The 16,060-nt window shown below is 36.1% G+C and overlaps 1 protein-coding gene across 2 annotated transcripts; it reads left to right on the top strand.

Moving 5' to 3' along the window:
• The first annotated feature begins 12,390 nt into the window (after nt 1-12,390).
• Nucleotides 12,391-15,682, top strand: LOC141045128 (uncharacterized). Of its 2 annotated transcripts, XM_090248578.1 has the most exons (3): nt 12,391-12,894; nt 13,035-13,268; nt 13,925-15,682. In XM_090248578.1, the coding sequence occupies exon 3, from the start codon at nt 13,958-13,960 to the stop codon at nt 15,389-15,391; it is 1,434 nt and encodes a 477-aa protein (XP_090104704.1). In that variant the 5' UTR covers nt 12,391-12,894; nt 13,035-13,268; nt 13,925-13,957; the 3' UTR covers nt 15,392-15,682. The 2 variants fall into 2 exon arrangements, with proteins under 2 accessions (XP_090104704.1, XP_073388495.2); XM_073532394.2 differs by lacking the exon at nt 13,035-13,268 and having other exon boundaries at nt 12,393-12,894.
• Nucleotides 15,683-16,060: the final 378 nt, after the last annotated feature.

The raw sequence follows: 16,060 nt of genomic DNA, 5'->3' as shown, positions 1-16,060 counted from the left end.
CAGGATAAACCTAAAATAACTGGATTGGACGGGGATTTAATTATGTTAAAAGCTATGTAGCTATCATGACCATCTATTGTTACTTTTATAGGATGAGTTTCATGAGTGACATCTCCAGAAGACAAGGGACGACCATCTATGACTTCTACATGTACTAGTTTAGGTTTCTGTACAAAGGATATTTTACGACTTTTAACAAATTGTTCATCTAAAAAACATGCTGAGGCTCCCGAATCTAATAAAGCAGAGGCTTTGTAATTCTTAGGTCCTAAATATAAGTCTATTATAAAACAAGGAGAGGGTTCTGAGGAGAGGATAGGACCTTCATTAGGAATTGTACAAGGTTCCAGCCGCACGGTCCCTATTGTAGCTGGACGAATCCGTTTTTCGACATGTTGTCTTCTTTGACCATCGTACCCCTCATTTTATAGTTGCGTCGTTTCTTTGGACAATGTTGAGCAGTGTGCTTAGGTTCTCCGCAATATAAACATAATCCTTCTTGACGACGACGAATCTTTTCTTGCTCAGTTAGGGGTTTAAAACGTACCGCGTCAATTTGCATGTCTTCTACTTCAGAATGTACGTTTGGTAAAGATGTTGATGTTGCCATTGAGTAATAACGTTGAGGTTCCCGTGAATGATTCTCGGATCGAAATTCGAAAAGTCGATTATCACAATTTACCGCAAAATTGATTGCTTGACTCAAAGTTTGAGGATCAAGTAAGTTGAGCATCAATTTCTTTACTTCGTATTGCAATCCATAAAGAAATTGACTGATGAGTGCAGCATCATCCCACTTGATGTCAATTGCAAGTTGTCGAAATTGTGAAGCATACACTGTTACTGAGCGATTTCCTTGTCGCAGAATTCGGATCTTATTTGTTGCAACACGAGTTGCATCGTGTTCACCATACATAGATCGAAACTCCGCCAAAAAAGCTTCCAAATTGTCCAATATTGGATTTCGTTGTTCAAGAAAAGACGAAAACCACGATAATGCAGAACCAGAAAGTAGAGTGCCAATAAACCTGACTTGTGATCCTGGAGTTGGATAGCTTTGCGGTTGAAGTTCAATTGACAATTGTACTTGATTGATGAACCCTCGAAACTTTGATCTCGTACCATCAAATTTCTCAGGTAAGGCAATTCTTGGTTCTCTAGTGCTTGTAGGGTGTTGTACAATTGGAAAAAGAACGTGATTTGTTGTAGATGTTGAAGCAGCTCCGATCATCTCTATATCCCCACTTTCTGCTATTCTTGTTCTTTCCTGTGTTGGTGAATTGAGTTGATGCATCTCAAGCATTAACTCCCTCATTTGCTCTTGCATTTGTGCCATTGCACTCTTCATTTCAACAAGCTCTGCTATAATGACACTAAGAAGAAAAATTTGTTTGATATTGCTCAAGACAAAAGAAAAGAAAGACTTGATAACAAAGAAGATACTAAGAACAATATCAGTTTAGAAGTGGGTAATCCGCAAACTTCTAATACGCTTATGTCTTGTCAAGAGAAAGGGGTAATCCACTCTTACTCAAGAAAAAACAAAGCTCTCATATTGTAAGTGTACTCTTGTCAATCTATCAAGGACAAGAATTCGATGAAAAAACAGTTCAGACAAGTAAGCCTTCACTCAAAGAAAAGTAACAAAATATGAATAATAAGTATGTATATTGAAAAGAGAAACTAGAATGGCTATTGCCAAAAGACAAGAAAACTAGAGACCCTTGAAACTAGACTAGAAGCAAGAAAGGAGTTGACAAGAGTGAAGAAGCCTTCACTCTTGTCTCTATATATACTATCTAACTAGGGGCTACGTGGCGACGTTCTATAGGACCTCCAATATGTGTTGATTTTGTAGGACACATGCCTTGACTTACAAGGCAAGTTTTTCTACGTGTGGGCCACATAGTTAGCTTAATCTTCAAGCTAACAACATGTGTGGCACATGGCCAACTTGTTGACCACGTTTCTAATCCAAAAAGTCAATTAAAGACACCTATGAAGTCAAAGCAGTGTCTAGGAAGTTTCTAGGAAGCTTTTATATTAAATATTATAGAATTAACTTACTTTTATCTACTTTTACTTACTTCTACCTATTCCTATATGTAATTATTAGCTTACATGATTATGGCCGTGACAAAGTTTGAGGATGGAATGTTGACGATAGTTTTATATCTACTTTTAGAATCTTGAAAAGAGTCTGCCAAAATCTTGATACAAATTGAGTTCCCCTATTTGATATAATATCCTTGGGTAATGCATGATAGCGAGAGATATTGTCAAGAAAGAGCTTAGTTGTTTCTTCACCTATGATAGATTTTGTACATGGTACAAAATGTGCCATCTTGGTAAAATGTTCTACTATCACGAATATAGAGTCATAAGAACCTGAGATTGGAAGATCCGTGATGAAGTCCATAGAAACAGAAGACCATGGTTGTTCTGGAATGGATAATGGCTAAAGAAGTCCAAAAGGTCGATGATTAGGAGTTTTCGATCTTGAGCAAACATCACATGATTGTACAAAATCTTTAACTGCCTTCCACATTTGAAGCCACCAAAAATCCCTAGATATCGGCTCTAAAGTCTTATTATATCCAAAATATCTTGCTGTTAGGAAGTCGTGACGAGCTTGAAAAATACGTAAACATGCTTTTCCTTCTGGAACATATAGGCGTCCTTCGAAATAGAGTAGGTTGTTCTTGAATTCAAATTTAGAGGGATCATGAGATTTAGAAGAATTATTCTTGATATCATGAACAAGAGGGTCTCAAGACATACTTAATTGGACTTGCTTAAGTAGTTGGCAAATCTCTAAAAACATTGGATATCTCTTACCGTTTTTGGAATCTTCCAATGCATAATAGTTTGAACTTTCTTAGGATCCATCATAAGTCCATCATTTGAAATGATGTAACCTAAGAAATCGACTTGAGTAGTGTGGAATACACACTTTTCTATCTTGGCATAGAGTCTTGCATCTCTTAATTTTTGTAACACACGATGAACATGAAGTTCATGTTCTTTTGGATTCTTAGAATAGATCAAGATGTCGTCTAGATAACATACCACAAAATCGTCCAAAAACTCTCAAAAAACATCATTCATTAGATGTTGAAAAGTTGCTGGTGCATTTGTAAGTCCAAAAGGCATGATGTTGTATTCAAAATGTCCATACCTAGTTCGAAACGCAGTCTTCCATTCATCTCCTTCTATGATGTGTACTAGATTGTATGCTCCCCGAAGATCTATTTTTGTATAGATGTTAGCTTGATTCAACTGATCAAGAAGTCCAGATATTAAAGGTAGTGGATACCTGTTTTTGATGGTAATCTTGTTGAGTCCTTGATAATCAACACACATCCGCAATGATCTATCTCTTTTCTTCACAAATAGAATTGGAGCTCTTGTCGAAGATTTAGAATGGCGTATGAAATTCTTAGCTAGATTTTCTTCAATACACTCCTTGAGTTCAGCCAACTCATTTTGCGATAAACTGTAGACTGGTCCGAATGGCGGTTGTGCTCCTTTTTGAAGGTCAATTGAGCAATCATAGAGATGATGTTCCGGGAGTGTATCCGCATTCTTTTTTTCAAATACATCTTGAAATTCTTGATATTGGCTTGGAATGCCACTTGAAGTCTTTTCACTAGTAGAAACGGGTGTGGCATAAATAATATATGGTGATTCTTTCATAGGAGCATGTAAGAAAGCTTTTACACCTATAAATAGGAGTTTAATTGAATTGGACTTATGACTCTCTACTTGATTAATTACACTATTAATTATACTTTTAGAGAAAATAAGAGTTCGAGAAATCCAATCTATTTGAGGGTTGTATTTTTCTAACAATGATAAACCTAAAATGACTGGATTAGAGGGAGATCTAATGATATTAAATACTACAAAACTATTATGACCATTGATTATTACTTCTATAGGAAGGGTTTCATGAATAATATCTCCAGAAGACAATGGACGACCATCTATGACTTCTACATGAACAGGTTTAGTTTTCTTTACTAAAGATATGCTATGTCTTTTAGTAAGTTCTTCATCTAAAAAATACACTGAGGCTCCTGAATCTAACAAGGCAGAGACTTTGTAATGTTTAGGTCCTAAAATAACATTAAATATAAAACAAGAAGAGGGCTCTGAGGAGAGAATAGGACCTTTACTAGATGTTGTGCAAGGTTCCAACCGCACGGTCCCTATTGTAGTTGGACAAACTCGTTTTCTGACATGTTGTCTTCTTTCATAGCCATACTCTTCATTTTGTAATTGCGTCGTTTCTTTGAACAATGTTGAGCAGTGTGCTTTGGTTCTCCACAATATAAACATAATCTTTCTTGACGACGACGAGTATTTTCTTACTCAGTAAGAGGTTTGAAACGTATGCATCAATTTACATATCCTCTACTTTCGAATGTATGTGTTGAAGAGGTGTTGGTGTTGCCATTGAATTATAGTAACGTTGAGGTCCACTTGTACGGTTCTCAGATCGAAATTCAAAAAGGTGATTGTCGCACTTCACAGCAAAATCAATTGCTTGACTCAATGTTTGAGGATTAAGTAAGTTGAGCATTAATTTTTTTACCTCATATTATAATCCATAGAAAAATTGGCTAATAAGTGCAGCATCATCCCACTTGATATCAGTTGCAAGTTGTCAAAATTATAAAGCGTGTAACGTTACTGATCGATTGCCTTGTCATAAAATACGGATCTTATTGGTTGCAACACGAATTGCATCATGTTCTCCATACATGGATCGAAACTCTACCAAAAAAGCCTCTAGATTATCCAATATTGGATCTCGTCATTCAAGAAAAGATGAAAACCACGATAGTGCTGAACCTGAAAGAAGTGTACCGATGAATCTAACTTGCGATCTTGGAGTCAGATAGCTTTGGACTTGAAGTTCAATCACAAGTTGCACTTGATTGATAAATCCTCGAAACTTGGATCTGGTGCCATTAAACTTCTCGAGTAGGGCAATTCTTGGTTCTCTAACATTTGAAGGGCGTTCCATCATAGGAAAAAGGACATGGTTTGGTGCAGATGTTGAAGCAGCTCCAACCATTTTTATATCTTCACTTCCTGCCAATCTTGTTGCTCCTTATGGTGGTAAATTGAGTTGATGCATTGCAAGCATTAACTCCCTCAATTGCTCTTGCATTTGTGCCATTGCACTCTTCATTTCAACAAGTTCTGCCATCATAACACTTAGAAGAGAGAAGATGTTTAATATCACTCAAGACAAATAGAAGAGAGGACTTGAGAATAAAGAAAATACTAAGGACAATATCAGTTCAGAAGAGGGTAATCCGCAACTTCTAATATGCTTATATCTTATCAAGAAAAAGGGGTAATCCACTCTTAATCAAGATTAGACAAAGCTCTGATATTGTAGGTGTACTCTTGTCAATCTGTCAAGGACAAGAACTCGATGAAAAAATAATTCAGACAAGTGAGCCTTCACTCAAAGAAAGGTAACAAAATATATATAAGCAAGGATATATATTGAAAGAGAAACTGGAATGGCTATTGCCAAAAGACAAGAAAACTAGAGACCCTTGAAACTAGACTAGAAGCAAGAAAGGAGTTGAGAAGAGTGAAGAAGCCTTCATTCTTGTCTCTATATATACTATCTAACTAGAGGCTACGTGGCGACGTTCTATAGGACCTCCAATATGTGTTGACTTTGTAGGACACATGCCTTGACTTACAAGGCAAGTTCTTCTACGTGTGGGCCACATAGTTAGCTTAATCTTCAAGCTAACAACATGTGTGGTACATGGCCAACTTGTTGACCACGTTTCTAATCCAAAAAGTCAATTAAAGACACCTATGAAGTCAAAGCAGTGTCTATGAAGCTTCTAGGAAGCTTTCATATTAAATACTATAGAATTTATTTACTTTTATCTACTTTTACTTATTTCTATCTTTTTCTATATGTAATTAGTAGCTTATATGATTATGTCCGTGACAGATATAGCTTGTAGAACATTACTATATAGTTCTTTAATAAATAGTATTTTAGAGGCAAAAGTGATGTTTTTTTTTTTATTCCCTCAAACATCTTTTTTGTGGTGTATTTTGCTTGAATATTTTTTAGTCTTTTTGCATATGGCAATAGCCATTTTTTTTTTATAATTCTATATCTATCTTTTAGTTATATATATTTTTTTCTTTTGGTAATATTAGAATGTATTGTCATTTTTAGAATTTTATCATAGTTCATGTCCTTGATATTTTGATAAGAGCTATAATTTGTTATACTTGTTTTGATTTTAGATGAAAATGGATTATTTTTTTTTTCTTATTGTATTTTAAAAATTTTAAATTATCAACTTTTAATTTTTTTTTTCTTTTAGTACTAATTTTTTTCTTAAAACCTATGCAAATTAATACAATTAAGGTCAATTTGTTGACAATAGAAAAAAAGACACATATAGTTATAAAAACTTATATTTATATTGTAAGAAAATAAGTCATAAGGTACAAGATTGTTGCATCACATCAACAAAATTTATAATTAAGAACGTAAAATAAAACATAAAAAAGTTATAAAACAAAGACATTCAATTGCAATAAAAACCTTGCACTTGAACAACTCCAGACCATTAAATAAAAGTTTTATGCTACCACTAAATACTACATCTTATTTTAAATCTTCTATCATTTTTACAATCTCAAATAACAAAATTTTCAGCTTAATTATTTTTAGATATTAAAGCCTCATTTTATTTTATAGATAAAAACTTTGTATTATAAAAAAAATTGATACTTTTATAGAATATTCGACTTACTCTAGTAGAAATTATTGATAAACAATCACTTATATTTGGAGATGTTATAGAAAAAAATCAATGTACTAAAAGTAGCATTAATGGATCTAAAATTATGTATAAAATCATTCAATGTCTTTCAAATCCAATGGTATTTTGTTTTTTTGGTTTAAATTACCATAAGATATTTTAAGATTTAATTCTGATAACAACAAATTATCTCAACTTTTATTTCTAAAAACCAAGACACCACTACATGTTACAAAAGATGAAAATACATCTATCATTTTTAGAATAACAAGTCTTTATTCAAATAAGAGTTATAATAGACTCTTAGAGTTATATAAAGAATATCAAGATGTATTTGAAAAAAAATATTGATTTATTACTAAAATATGAATCTTAGGATTGTATAGTTGATCTTCAAGAAGAAGCTCAACCATTATTTGTACTAATTTATAACTTATCACAAAACATTTTTTTTTCTTTGAATAATTTAATTAATAAAAGTCTTTCAAAGAATTTTATCCAATATTCAAAATTTCTTGCAAGTGCACCAATCTTCTTTGTAAAGAAAATAAATGAAACTTTATTAATCTATAAAAAATATTGTGGACTTAATAAATTGACTATCAAAAAATGTCACTCTTAGTTTTTAATATTGGAACTTATTGATCAACTAAATAAAGCTAAAGTCTATACTAAAATATATCTACATGAATCTATAAATTAATACATAAATTTATAAAAAAAATAAATAAAAGACTATGTTTTAGATTAGATATAGTAATTTCAAATATAATGCTATGCCTTTTTGACTTACAAATATTTATTTTATTTTCTATATTTAATAAAAAATATTTTTTTAAAATTTCTAAATAATTCTATTATGTATCATTTAGAAAAAAATCTAATTTATTTTAAGAATATGAATGTTGTTAGTTCCATCAATGGATCTTAATAAGTAGATTGATTAAAAATATAATATTGAGTCATTTAATGAGATAAAAATTAAATTTAGAGAGTCTTTTTGACTATTAAAATATTTATTAGAATTTAGAATTATTTATAAGTATAAAAGTCTTATTAGAAGAAAAATTTACAAAAATGGAGTCTTAATAAGTCTTAGAGGCAAGTATCTTAGTTGGTGTAGTATTTCTACTTATTATTGAGTATTAATGATTAGTAATTGAGACCAATGTCTTCATTGGCTTCCTATCTACATGTATTACTTATAAAATCCTATCAATGATTAGTTAGTGGTTAGAAGAAGCATGAAAAAGAACTTCATGTCTTTTTAGTTAATTATATAAAAAATAAGATTTTTAGTGGATTTAAATTGATTTTATTACTATAAATGATCACCAAGAAGGAAAAACACAGACTTATATGGATATTAGCATCATAGAAATATTATAGGATTTTTTGGAATTTATTTAGAATTTATTTAGGATTTTTTATGAATTTTTAGAGAAAATTTCAAGACCTTGATAAAATTGAGTTTTACCACCTTGAGAGCTATTATGAAGAAATGAAGCAAGATTTGAAGACTATACAAGGTTTCTAGGCTAATTGGATATTTTCGAAGACCTTGGTGAGTCAAAAATGCAAAAAATATTGTTTTACTAGTAGAAAATAGGAGGACCAGCAGTTAGTATGAAGAGAGGTGCAGAATCCCCATATAGGTTGTAGCACCTTGGATATAGGTCGGAAGATAAGACTAAGGCCTTAAGGCCTCTTTAAACAACCAATATACACTACTTTTGAAGCTTGGTGAGGCTCAAACTCTTGACTTCTTAAGCGAGTTAATCTTGAGGTAAAAATTATTCACTTAACTTTTCTATTATTTACATTTTATATTTAATCTATCAAAAATTACTCATAATAACTTGAAATTATATGATTTTTATGTTGTTCAAAAGATAAAAAATTATCTATCTAAAAATATAATTTTTACTTTTTACTTTTATTTTTTTCTGGGTGAAAATCTAGTGAACAAAATGTGACTAGTTTTGTAGTATACAATTGTTGGATTACACTTGTTTCACTTGTTTTGTGTTGTTCTTCTTTTGTTCTTGTTTATTGCCACTTCTACTTCACACTACCAATTACAAGCAACTCTTAATTGAGGCCATCTTGTAAATTGGGGTGAGCGAGAAATTTACCCTCACAAAGGCATATAAACAACATATTTGTCTTATACTACAAAAACTTAGATATGTAAGGTTATATGCTAAGATACATAAATGTGTCTTTTACAAAATTCAAGTAAAATATTCAAATTATATTATTTCAAATAAAAAATTTCATATACATTTTAAAAATGTAAAAACTATTATTGAGTGTAAAATTTAAAGAATTATATATAATATCTATTTCTTTTAGAATTTGCAACCTCTTATTGAATATTTTTCAAATAATTCTCTTAAACTGATATTTTTCTTATTCAATTAATTTTTAAAGAGAATTTAGAATTAAATAAAGATGAGCATTAAAACTACTATCAATGACTATCCATCATGTATTCCATATGTTTTTTTATTTAGCTTTATACAAAATAATATATAGCAAAAAAATAAAAATAATAAAAATAAACAAACAATTACTACCACGTTGAATTGAGATAAATAGTAACCAAATGTTTAAAGTAGAAGAAATCTTGCATTTAAGGCAGTGCCAAAACAAATTGGAATATCTCATACATTAGCATAGATATAGTTTAAATGAATGTACAAAAGAGCCATGTGACAATCTAGCAAATGTGTTGGAACTTATTTCTACTTTTTATCAATAACATCCATCAAAACTAATGATTAATCATTAACAGTAAGATGGTATCAGTCATTGAGAAATAAATTCAAGAATCATCTTACAGAAGTCTATGACAAACATAAATAATTAGAAGCCTACAAATTCGACTCAAAAATTGTCTTTTGCAAAACTACCAAATGAAGCACTTAAATGGTCTAAATTTAGATGATTTTGTAATTATAACCATATATCAATGTTAACTAATATATGCATAAATGTAAAATTATCCATTGATTTGAATAAATGAATTTTATTAATATTCTTGCAAAAATTATCCACATTAGTTTGAATCTTTAAAAAACCTTAAAAAGACAATAGACTCATATGTCATTAAAAACATGAATAAGTAAGAAAAGAAGATATGAATATAAAATAAACAAGAACTAAATTGGTAATTGCTAAAGATTAAGAAACTACAAAGACTTGAACTAAGCTCGTAATATAAGAAGGGTTTTTGTATAATTAAAAATAGCTCTAATCTTACCTCTTTATATAATAGCGACTAAAGAAAGCTTTGTAGAAGCTTTCTTACAACTTTAGAAATTGCAATATAAGCATCCATGTTATATGTTTCTTCTAATGTAATTTCTTAAAAGTAAGAAATTTTAAATACAAGTTTTATTAGAGAAATAGTATAATCAAAAGAACTTAAAGATCTAATTTGTTTCTAAAAAAACTTCTTTGATATTTGTTGAGAAAAATATTACTTCTTAAATAAGTTTCAATATACTTCTATTTATATTTATATAGTTAAGTAATATAAAAAATATTCCATAAACTTTTATTTAAAAAATATACATAATAAAAGAAATATAAAGGGCTTAATATTTATGAATCTAAACAAACTCCATAGATTTTTAAATTTTTTATAACCATAAACAATTGTGACTTAAAAAAATATTAAAAAAATAGTTCACAAAGTAGTACACAATAAGAATTTAATAATACGTATTAAAAATATAATTTTTTTATGTAAAATATTTTTTAAAATAAAATACTCAATTATTATAAAAAAAACTATTTCAGAATGATCTAAAAATTATACTTCAGATAGATAATGTTGATGTAATCTATAAATTAAAATTCAAAATTAGCTACTATAAACATGTTTACTGTCAAAGATTAAAAACAAATTGTTGGCTTTAAAACAAATCAAATTACTTTGTCTAGTTGAAATAATATACATCTACTAAATTATGGTATCAATAAACTATCAAAGAAGGTTTATTATTGAAAAGAAACAAATTACAAATTTATCAAAATTCTAATTTATATATATATATATATATATATATATATATATAATTAATATTTTAGACTTAATAATTCAAATCAAGAATATATCAACCACATATTTAATTCATGTATAGTGCATTTGAAGATTCACTTTTTTATTTCTATATTTTGCAATCCATGTTCTCATATGTAAGACAAAGATGAACATTATAACTTTTATCATATGCTCAAAAAATAACCATTGTCTAATTCTTGCATATAAGCTATTAAAAAAACCTAAGTGATCTTCTATTTTGAAATTGTAATTGAAAATTACAATTCTTTATAAAGTAAACTCCTTGTTGGATGCAACTTTTTGAATTTTTATTTATTTTTATTTTATATGAATATATATGCATGCAAAGTTCTTATGAAAGAAATGCTTTTTTAAATTCAAAATTTAAAAAACCTCTTTTCAAAGTGCATATATGATATATGTTAGAAAAATAAATCTTTTATTTTTCATTTATTTTTATTTGGATCTTTTTAGCAGATTTATTTACTTATTTAAAAGTATTTTAGAGTTACATTTCTATTATATTTGTGATTATAAATGATAAATATATATATATATATATATATATATAGTTCTTCTAAAAATGAATTTAGATATCCAAAGAGAGAATGAAAAGAATAATTTAATTGAAAAATAATAATTATAAAATATCATATTTGTTTGCATATAGGCATGTATATATTTACATAATTAATTTTGAAATAAAATTTCTTAAAAAGTAGTGATTCATTCCTTCCAAGTAGTAGATGATTAAAAATCAAATCAAACTAATTATATATATATATTGTACAAGAGTAATATTAATTTAATAAAAATGATTAAAAAAAGAATGTTTTTACATATGTGTCTACAACTTTGAATTATATACTCTATTATTTTTGATACATGTTTTAAATTTAAAAGTGTTGTTCTAATTATAGAATGTAAATTTTTGGACATGCTTAAATTTCAATAAATACGAAAAATACTAATTTTTATAATTGTCTTACCACTTTCAGAAACACATGCATTTATTAGATAAACTAAATAACCAAGAAATTAAAAAATGTCTATATTTGCAATAATTAAGTCTTTTTCAAAATAAAATTTATAAAATAAATGTGTCATAAATGTTGCATAACAATAACATAAATTTAAAATTGAAATCTAACAAAAATAGGAGAATGTTATAGAGACCCATGTTTTTACTAAACTAATCTATCATGATAAATAATATGATAATTATGATGAATATGGTTGGTTTTCATTCATTTTGGATCCAATAGTGGAGACATGAATCTAGGTATTGTTTTGTTTTTTGCATGATGGTTAGGATAGATGGGTTAATTTAGTAAAATGTTGGGTCTATTAAACATTCCCCCTAGAAATATTGCAATGGAATTGATCTGAAATGGGTTATATATTAAACACAAATGGCATATTCCTCCTTTCCTTCCTTCATTCGTTTGATGGATCGTTTGTTATGGTGGAGCCTCTTGCCAAGCTTGTGAGAGATGGGCAGTGAAGCAATGTGCCGGGGAACGAGGTGCGGCGAGAACCGGCCCCAGGCGTGGCGTAGTTTAAAATTTCCGAGGGCCAGTCTTGGGATATCCGACGAGACACACACCGAGACAGGGAGACACCAGCATGACAAGGATCGCCATGCGTGACCTAACCTTGCGAGCTTACAAAGTGGGATGCGCAGCGTCTGGAGGAGAGGGAGAGGAAGAGGAAGCACAACGACGGGGAAGTAACGAGTAACGAGCAGGAGGTGGAGGAGAAGGAGGAGCGCCAAGCGCGGCTTAGCTTGCAGCTCTAAGGCGGCGCAGCTCGCAACTCTTGCTTTCCAACTGAACGCCGGATAGAGTTACTGTGTGCTCTCTTTCTCTTTCTCCCTCCCTTTCTCTCGCTTCCTCGCGCCTTCACATTCTACAGCGCTGCAATTTTATATGAATCTCCGGATCTGCTGGGTCGTTGTGGGTGCCATTTGGTGACAGCTCTTTTGGGTTCTGCCAGAGAAAGGTATCAGTCCTTCTTTACCTATCACTACTCCCGCTGTGGAATTGCATGACTGTTTCGTTGCTGCGTTTCAGCAGGCTTAGGTTAGAAATCACAGTAAGCGTAGGTGGAAATTTGATCACACCATGTGAAATTTTGGAAAGATTCAAATTTGGGGTCCTCCCCTGGCCCCCGCGCACGAGGATAGAGAATGGCCGTGGTAAAGGGGTCCCGAAGCGATGCCGACCTGGAATCAATCTGCAAGATGTGGTACAAAGTATCGTGCTCAGCAATTCGATGCGGAAGTACAGCGATCTGTCATGGCCACTCCCCACTCTCAGCTACAGCGAAGAGAAGAAACCTACTAGATCCCAGTATTGTGATTTGGACCTCCGCAGGCAAGGCAGTGATCTCTCCGTCCCCAGTTGTGGCAGATCTGTTTGGTCGCGCCACCTCCGCGTCCCGTGGTGCTTTGTGAGGTTGTCATGCATGGAAGGCATCGTGATTCTTGGCGTGAGAATCGGTTCGGGTGGGTGTTAGGTTTTCATGTCCGAGGTTGGCTTTCACGCGGGCAGCGCTTCGTATGTTGGAAACTGGAAGGACGGCCAAGTGATGATGTTAAGTAGAGGCCCAGATTCCGGCAAGCGCAAGCGTGTTGGATGAGTTGCAGGTTCCTATACGCGTATCGTTTCATGCGGGACAGTTGTTTCCGGATCGCTGAAACGGTGGGGAGAATGCGTAGGGTCGGATGTCGCGTATCGGCAACGTGCGGGAGAGAAGCAGAGAGCGAGAGAGAGAGAGAGAGAGAGAGAGAGAGAGAGAGAGAGAGAGTAGTTGGATGGTTGAAGCGGTTTTGGGAATGGTGGTAGATGGTGGTGTCGGCGTGTGTGAATGTCCTGCAGCGATGGGTATTTTTGAGGAATGGTTGTGGTGTTGTGGCGGTGTTGTATGTGGAGGATGCAGAGGCATGACTTTGTAGGAGTGGAAAGATGTGATCGTGTTGGTCGGATGCGGATGCGGATGCGGTGGTTGAGATTGGTGGAGTGGTGTGCAGGGTGAAGCGGGGGCGAGGGAGGGGGTGGTGAGAATGGCGTCGGTGGAGGACAGCCCCGGGAACGGAGCATCGAAGAAGAGGGTGGCGTCGCGGCAGATCACGAAGGACGACGACCCGGAGACGGAGGTGGCGGTGGAAGAGGGAGGGTCGTTCAAGAAGGCGCCGGAGGCGGTGCTGGCGAGCAGGCGAATTGTGAAGGTGCGGCGGTCGGGAAACATTGGCGCGCCTGCAGGGGGAGCGAACCCGTTCGCCTCGATCCGGCTGATACCTCCTCCGCAGGCCGCTGCGCAAGTCAGTGCAGAGGGCAGCGCAGAAGCGACTGGAAGCGGCGCAGACGGGGAGGTGGGAGCGTCCGGCGCCGAGGGAGGGCGCGCGGAGGAGAGCAAGCAGGATGGCGCAGAGGAGGGGTCGGCGGAAGGGGGTTCCGCGGCTGCTGCGGAAGCAGCATTGAAGGGGGCGGAGGGCGAGAGCGGCAGCGGAGTCGAAGGCACGAAGGTGTCGACGGAGGGTGGTGCGAGCAACGGAGTGTCGGCGGCGGCGGAGGCGGAGACGGGGGCAGAGGGGGCGACGGACGGGAAGGCAGGAGAGAGCGAGAGCGGGAGGGATACGAGCGCTCCGGCGGTGTCGAGCTCGGAGACGTTTCAGCAGCTGTCATCGGCGAAGAACGCATTTTCTGCGTCTTTCGGGACGGGGTTTTCGTCGCAGAGCACATCGGTGGGGAGCAGCGGGGCAGGGTTGGGAGGGTTTACGGGGGCGTCGGGAGGGTTTGGGTCGTTGGGAGGGTTCGCGGGGTCGACGGGCGGGTTCGGGTTGTTCGGGTCGTTCACGGGGGCAGCGGGCGGGTTGAGCTCGTTCGGGTCGTTGGCGGGTGGATCGGGGGGCGTGGGGTCTTTGGGGTCGCTGGGCGGGGGAGGTGGTGCGGCGAGTGCGGGGCGTGCGGGCGCAGGAGGAGGGGGAGCGGTGACGCTGCAGGAGGTGGCGCTGGAGACGGGGGAGGAGAAGGAGAAGGCGGTGTTCGGGGCGGACGCGTCGCTGTTCGAGTTCCACGAGGGCGGGTGGAAGGAGCGGGGCAAGGGGGAGATCAAGGTGAGCGTGCCGGAGGACGTACAGAGGAGGCCCCGGCTGGTGATGCGGTCGAAGGGGAACCTGAGGCTGCTGCTGAACGCGAACATATTTCCCGACATGAAGATCACGAAGATGGACAACAGGGGGGTGACATTCGTGTGCGCGAACTCGACGGGGGACGGGAGCGCGAAGGCGATGTTGACGACGTACGCGTTGAAGTTCAGGGATCCGCAGATCGCACGGGAGTTCATGTCGACGGTGGAGAGTCACAAGGGGGCGGCGAGGAGCGCGGAGCCCCGGACACCGGAGAGCTCGCCGAAAGCGGTGGACAGACCGGCGGCGGAGGCGCGCGAGGAGGGGAGCAAGGACGTGGAAGCGGGGACGGTGGGCGAGAAGGCGTGAGGGAGGGAGCGGAACGAAGGAAGGAAGGAAGGGGGAGGGGTGTGATTTTTCTTGGAAGGCCTGGTCCGCAACGGACGTAGGACGAGAAGAGGACCCGGAGGCGTGGGGGCGCGGGAGGGTCGGTGCGGGGACGTGGAGAGGCGTAGATAAGGCAGCGGAGGCGGAATAGGAATAGAGGGTGGCAAGGTGTAGGGTGGCAGGCATATTGTAGCGAGGGTGCGATAGAGGAGAAGACATTTTGTATTTTCAGTAATCGGCAGGCGTGAATGTCCCGACAGTGGGTTGAACGAACGATGTGAGCGTGAAGGGTTGGATGATGTGGTGCACAATGTGATGAGATTGAGTAGGACGGGACCAAGAGCCCATGATTTGGTGGCATAACACGGGTGGAATGTGGGGGTGGCATGTGTAGTGGTGGAGTTGTATGGGACCGAAACGATGGCGATGTGGTAGCTTTTGTGTTTGGTGTGGGCGTGGCGGAGTGCAGTGGGTGGAGGGAGTCGGCGAGCGGGAACGGAAGAGGCGATGGTAGGTAGGAATGGCTTGGAATGGAATGGTGTGAAGGCAGTGGGATGTTATGCTTGGTTGAAATGTTGCAGATGGTGGTGGGCGGTGGGTGTGGGGACGGGGGTTTGTGAACGGGTAAGGCGTGACGTGATGTGCGCAGTG

This window comes from Physcomitrium patens, chromosome 3 (assembly GCF_059467195.1).
Source record: "Physcomitrium patens ecotype Gransden chromosome 3, ASM5946719v1, whole genome shotgun sequence".
NCBI lineage: Eukaryota > Viridiplantae > Streptophyta > Bryopsida > Funariales > Funariaceae > Physcomitrium > Physcomitrium patens.
This window is presented reverse-complemented; position numbering and strand designations above follow the sequence as displayed.

What these genes read in the sequence shown, in the direction of transcription:
- LOC141045128 (XM_090248578.1), top strand. Translation starts at nt 13,958, where the DNA reads ATGGCGTCGGTGGAGGACAGCCCCGGGAACGGAGCATCGAAGAAGAGG.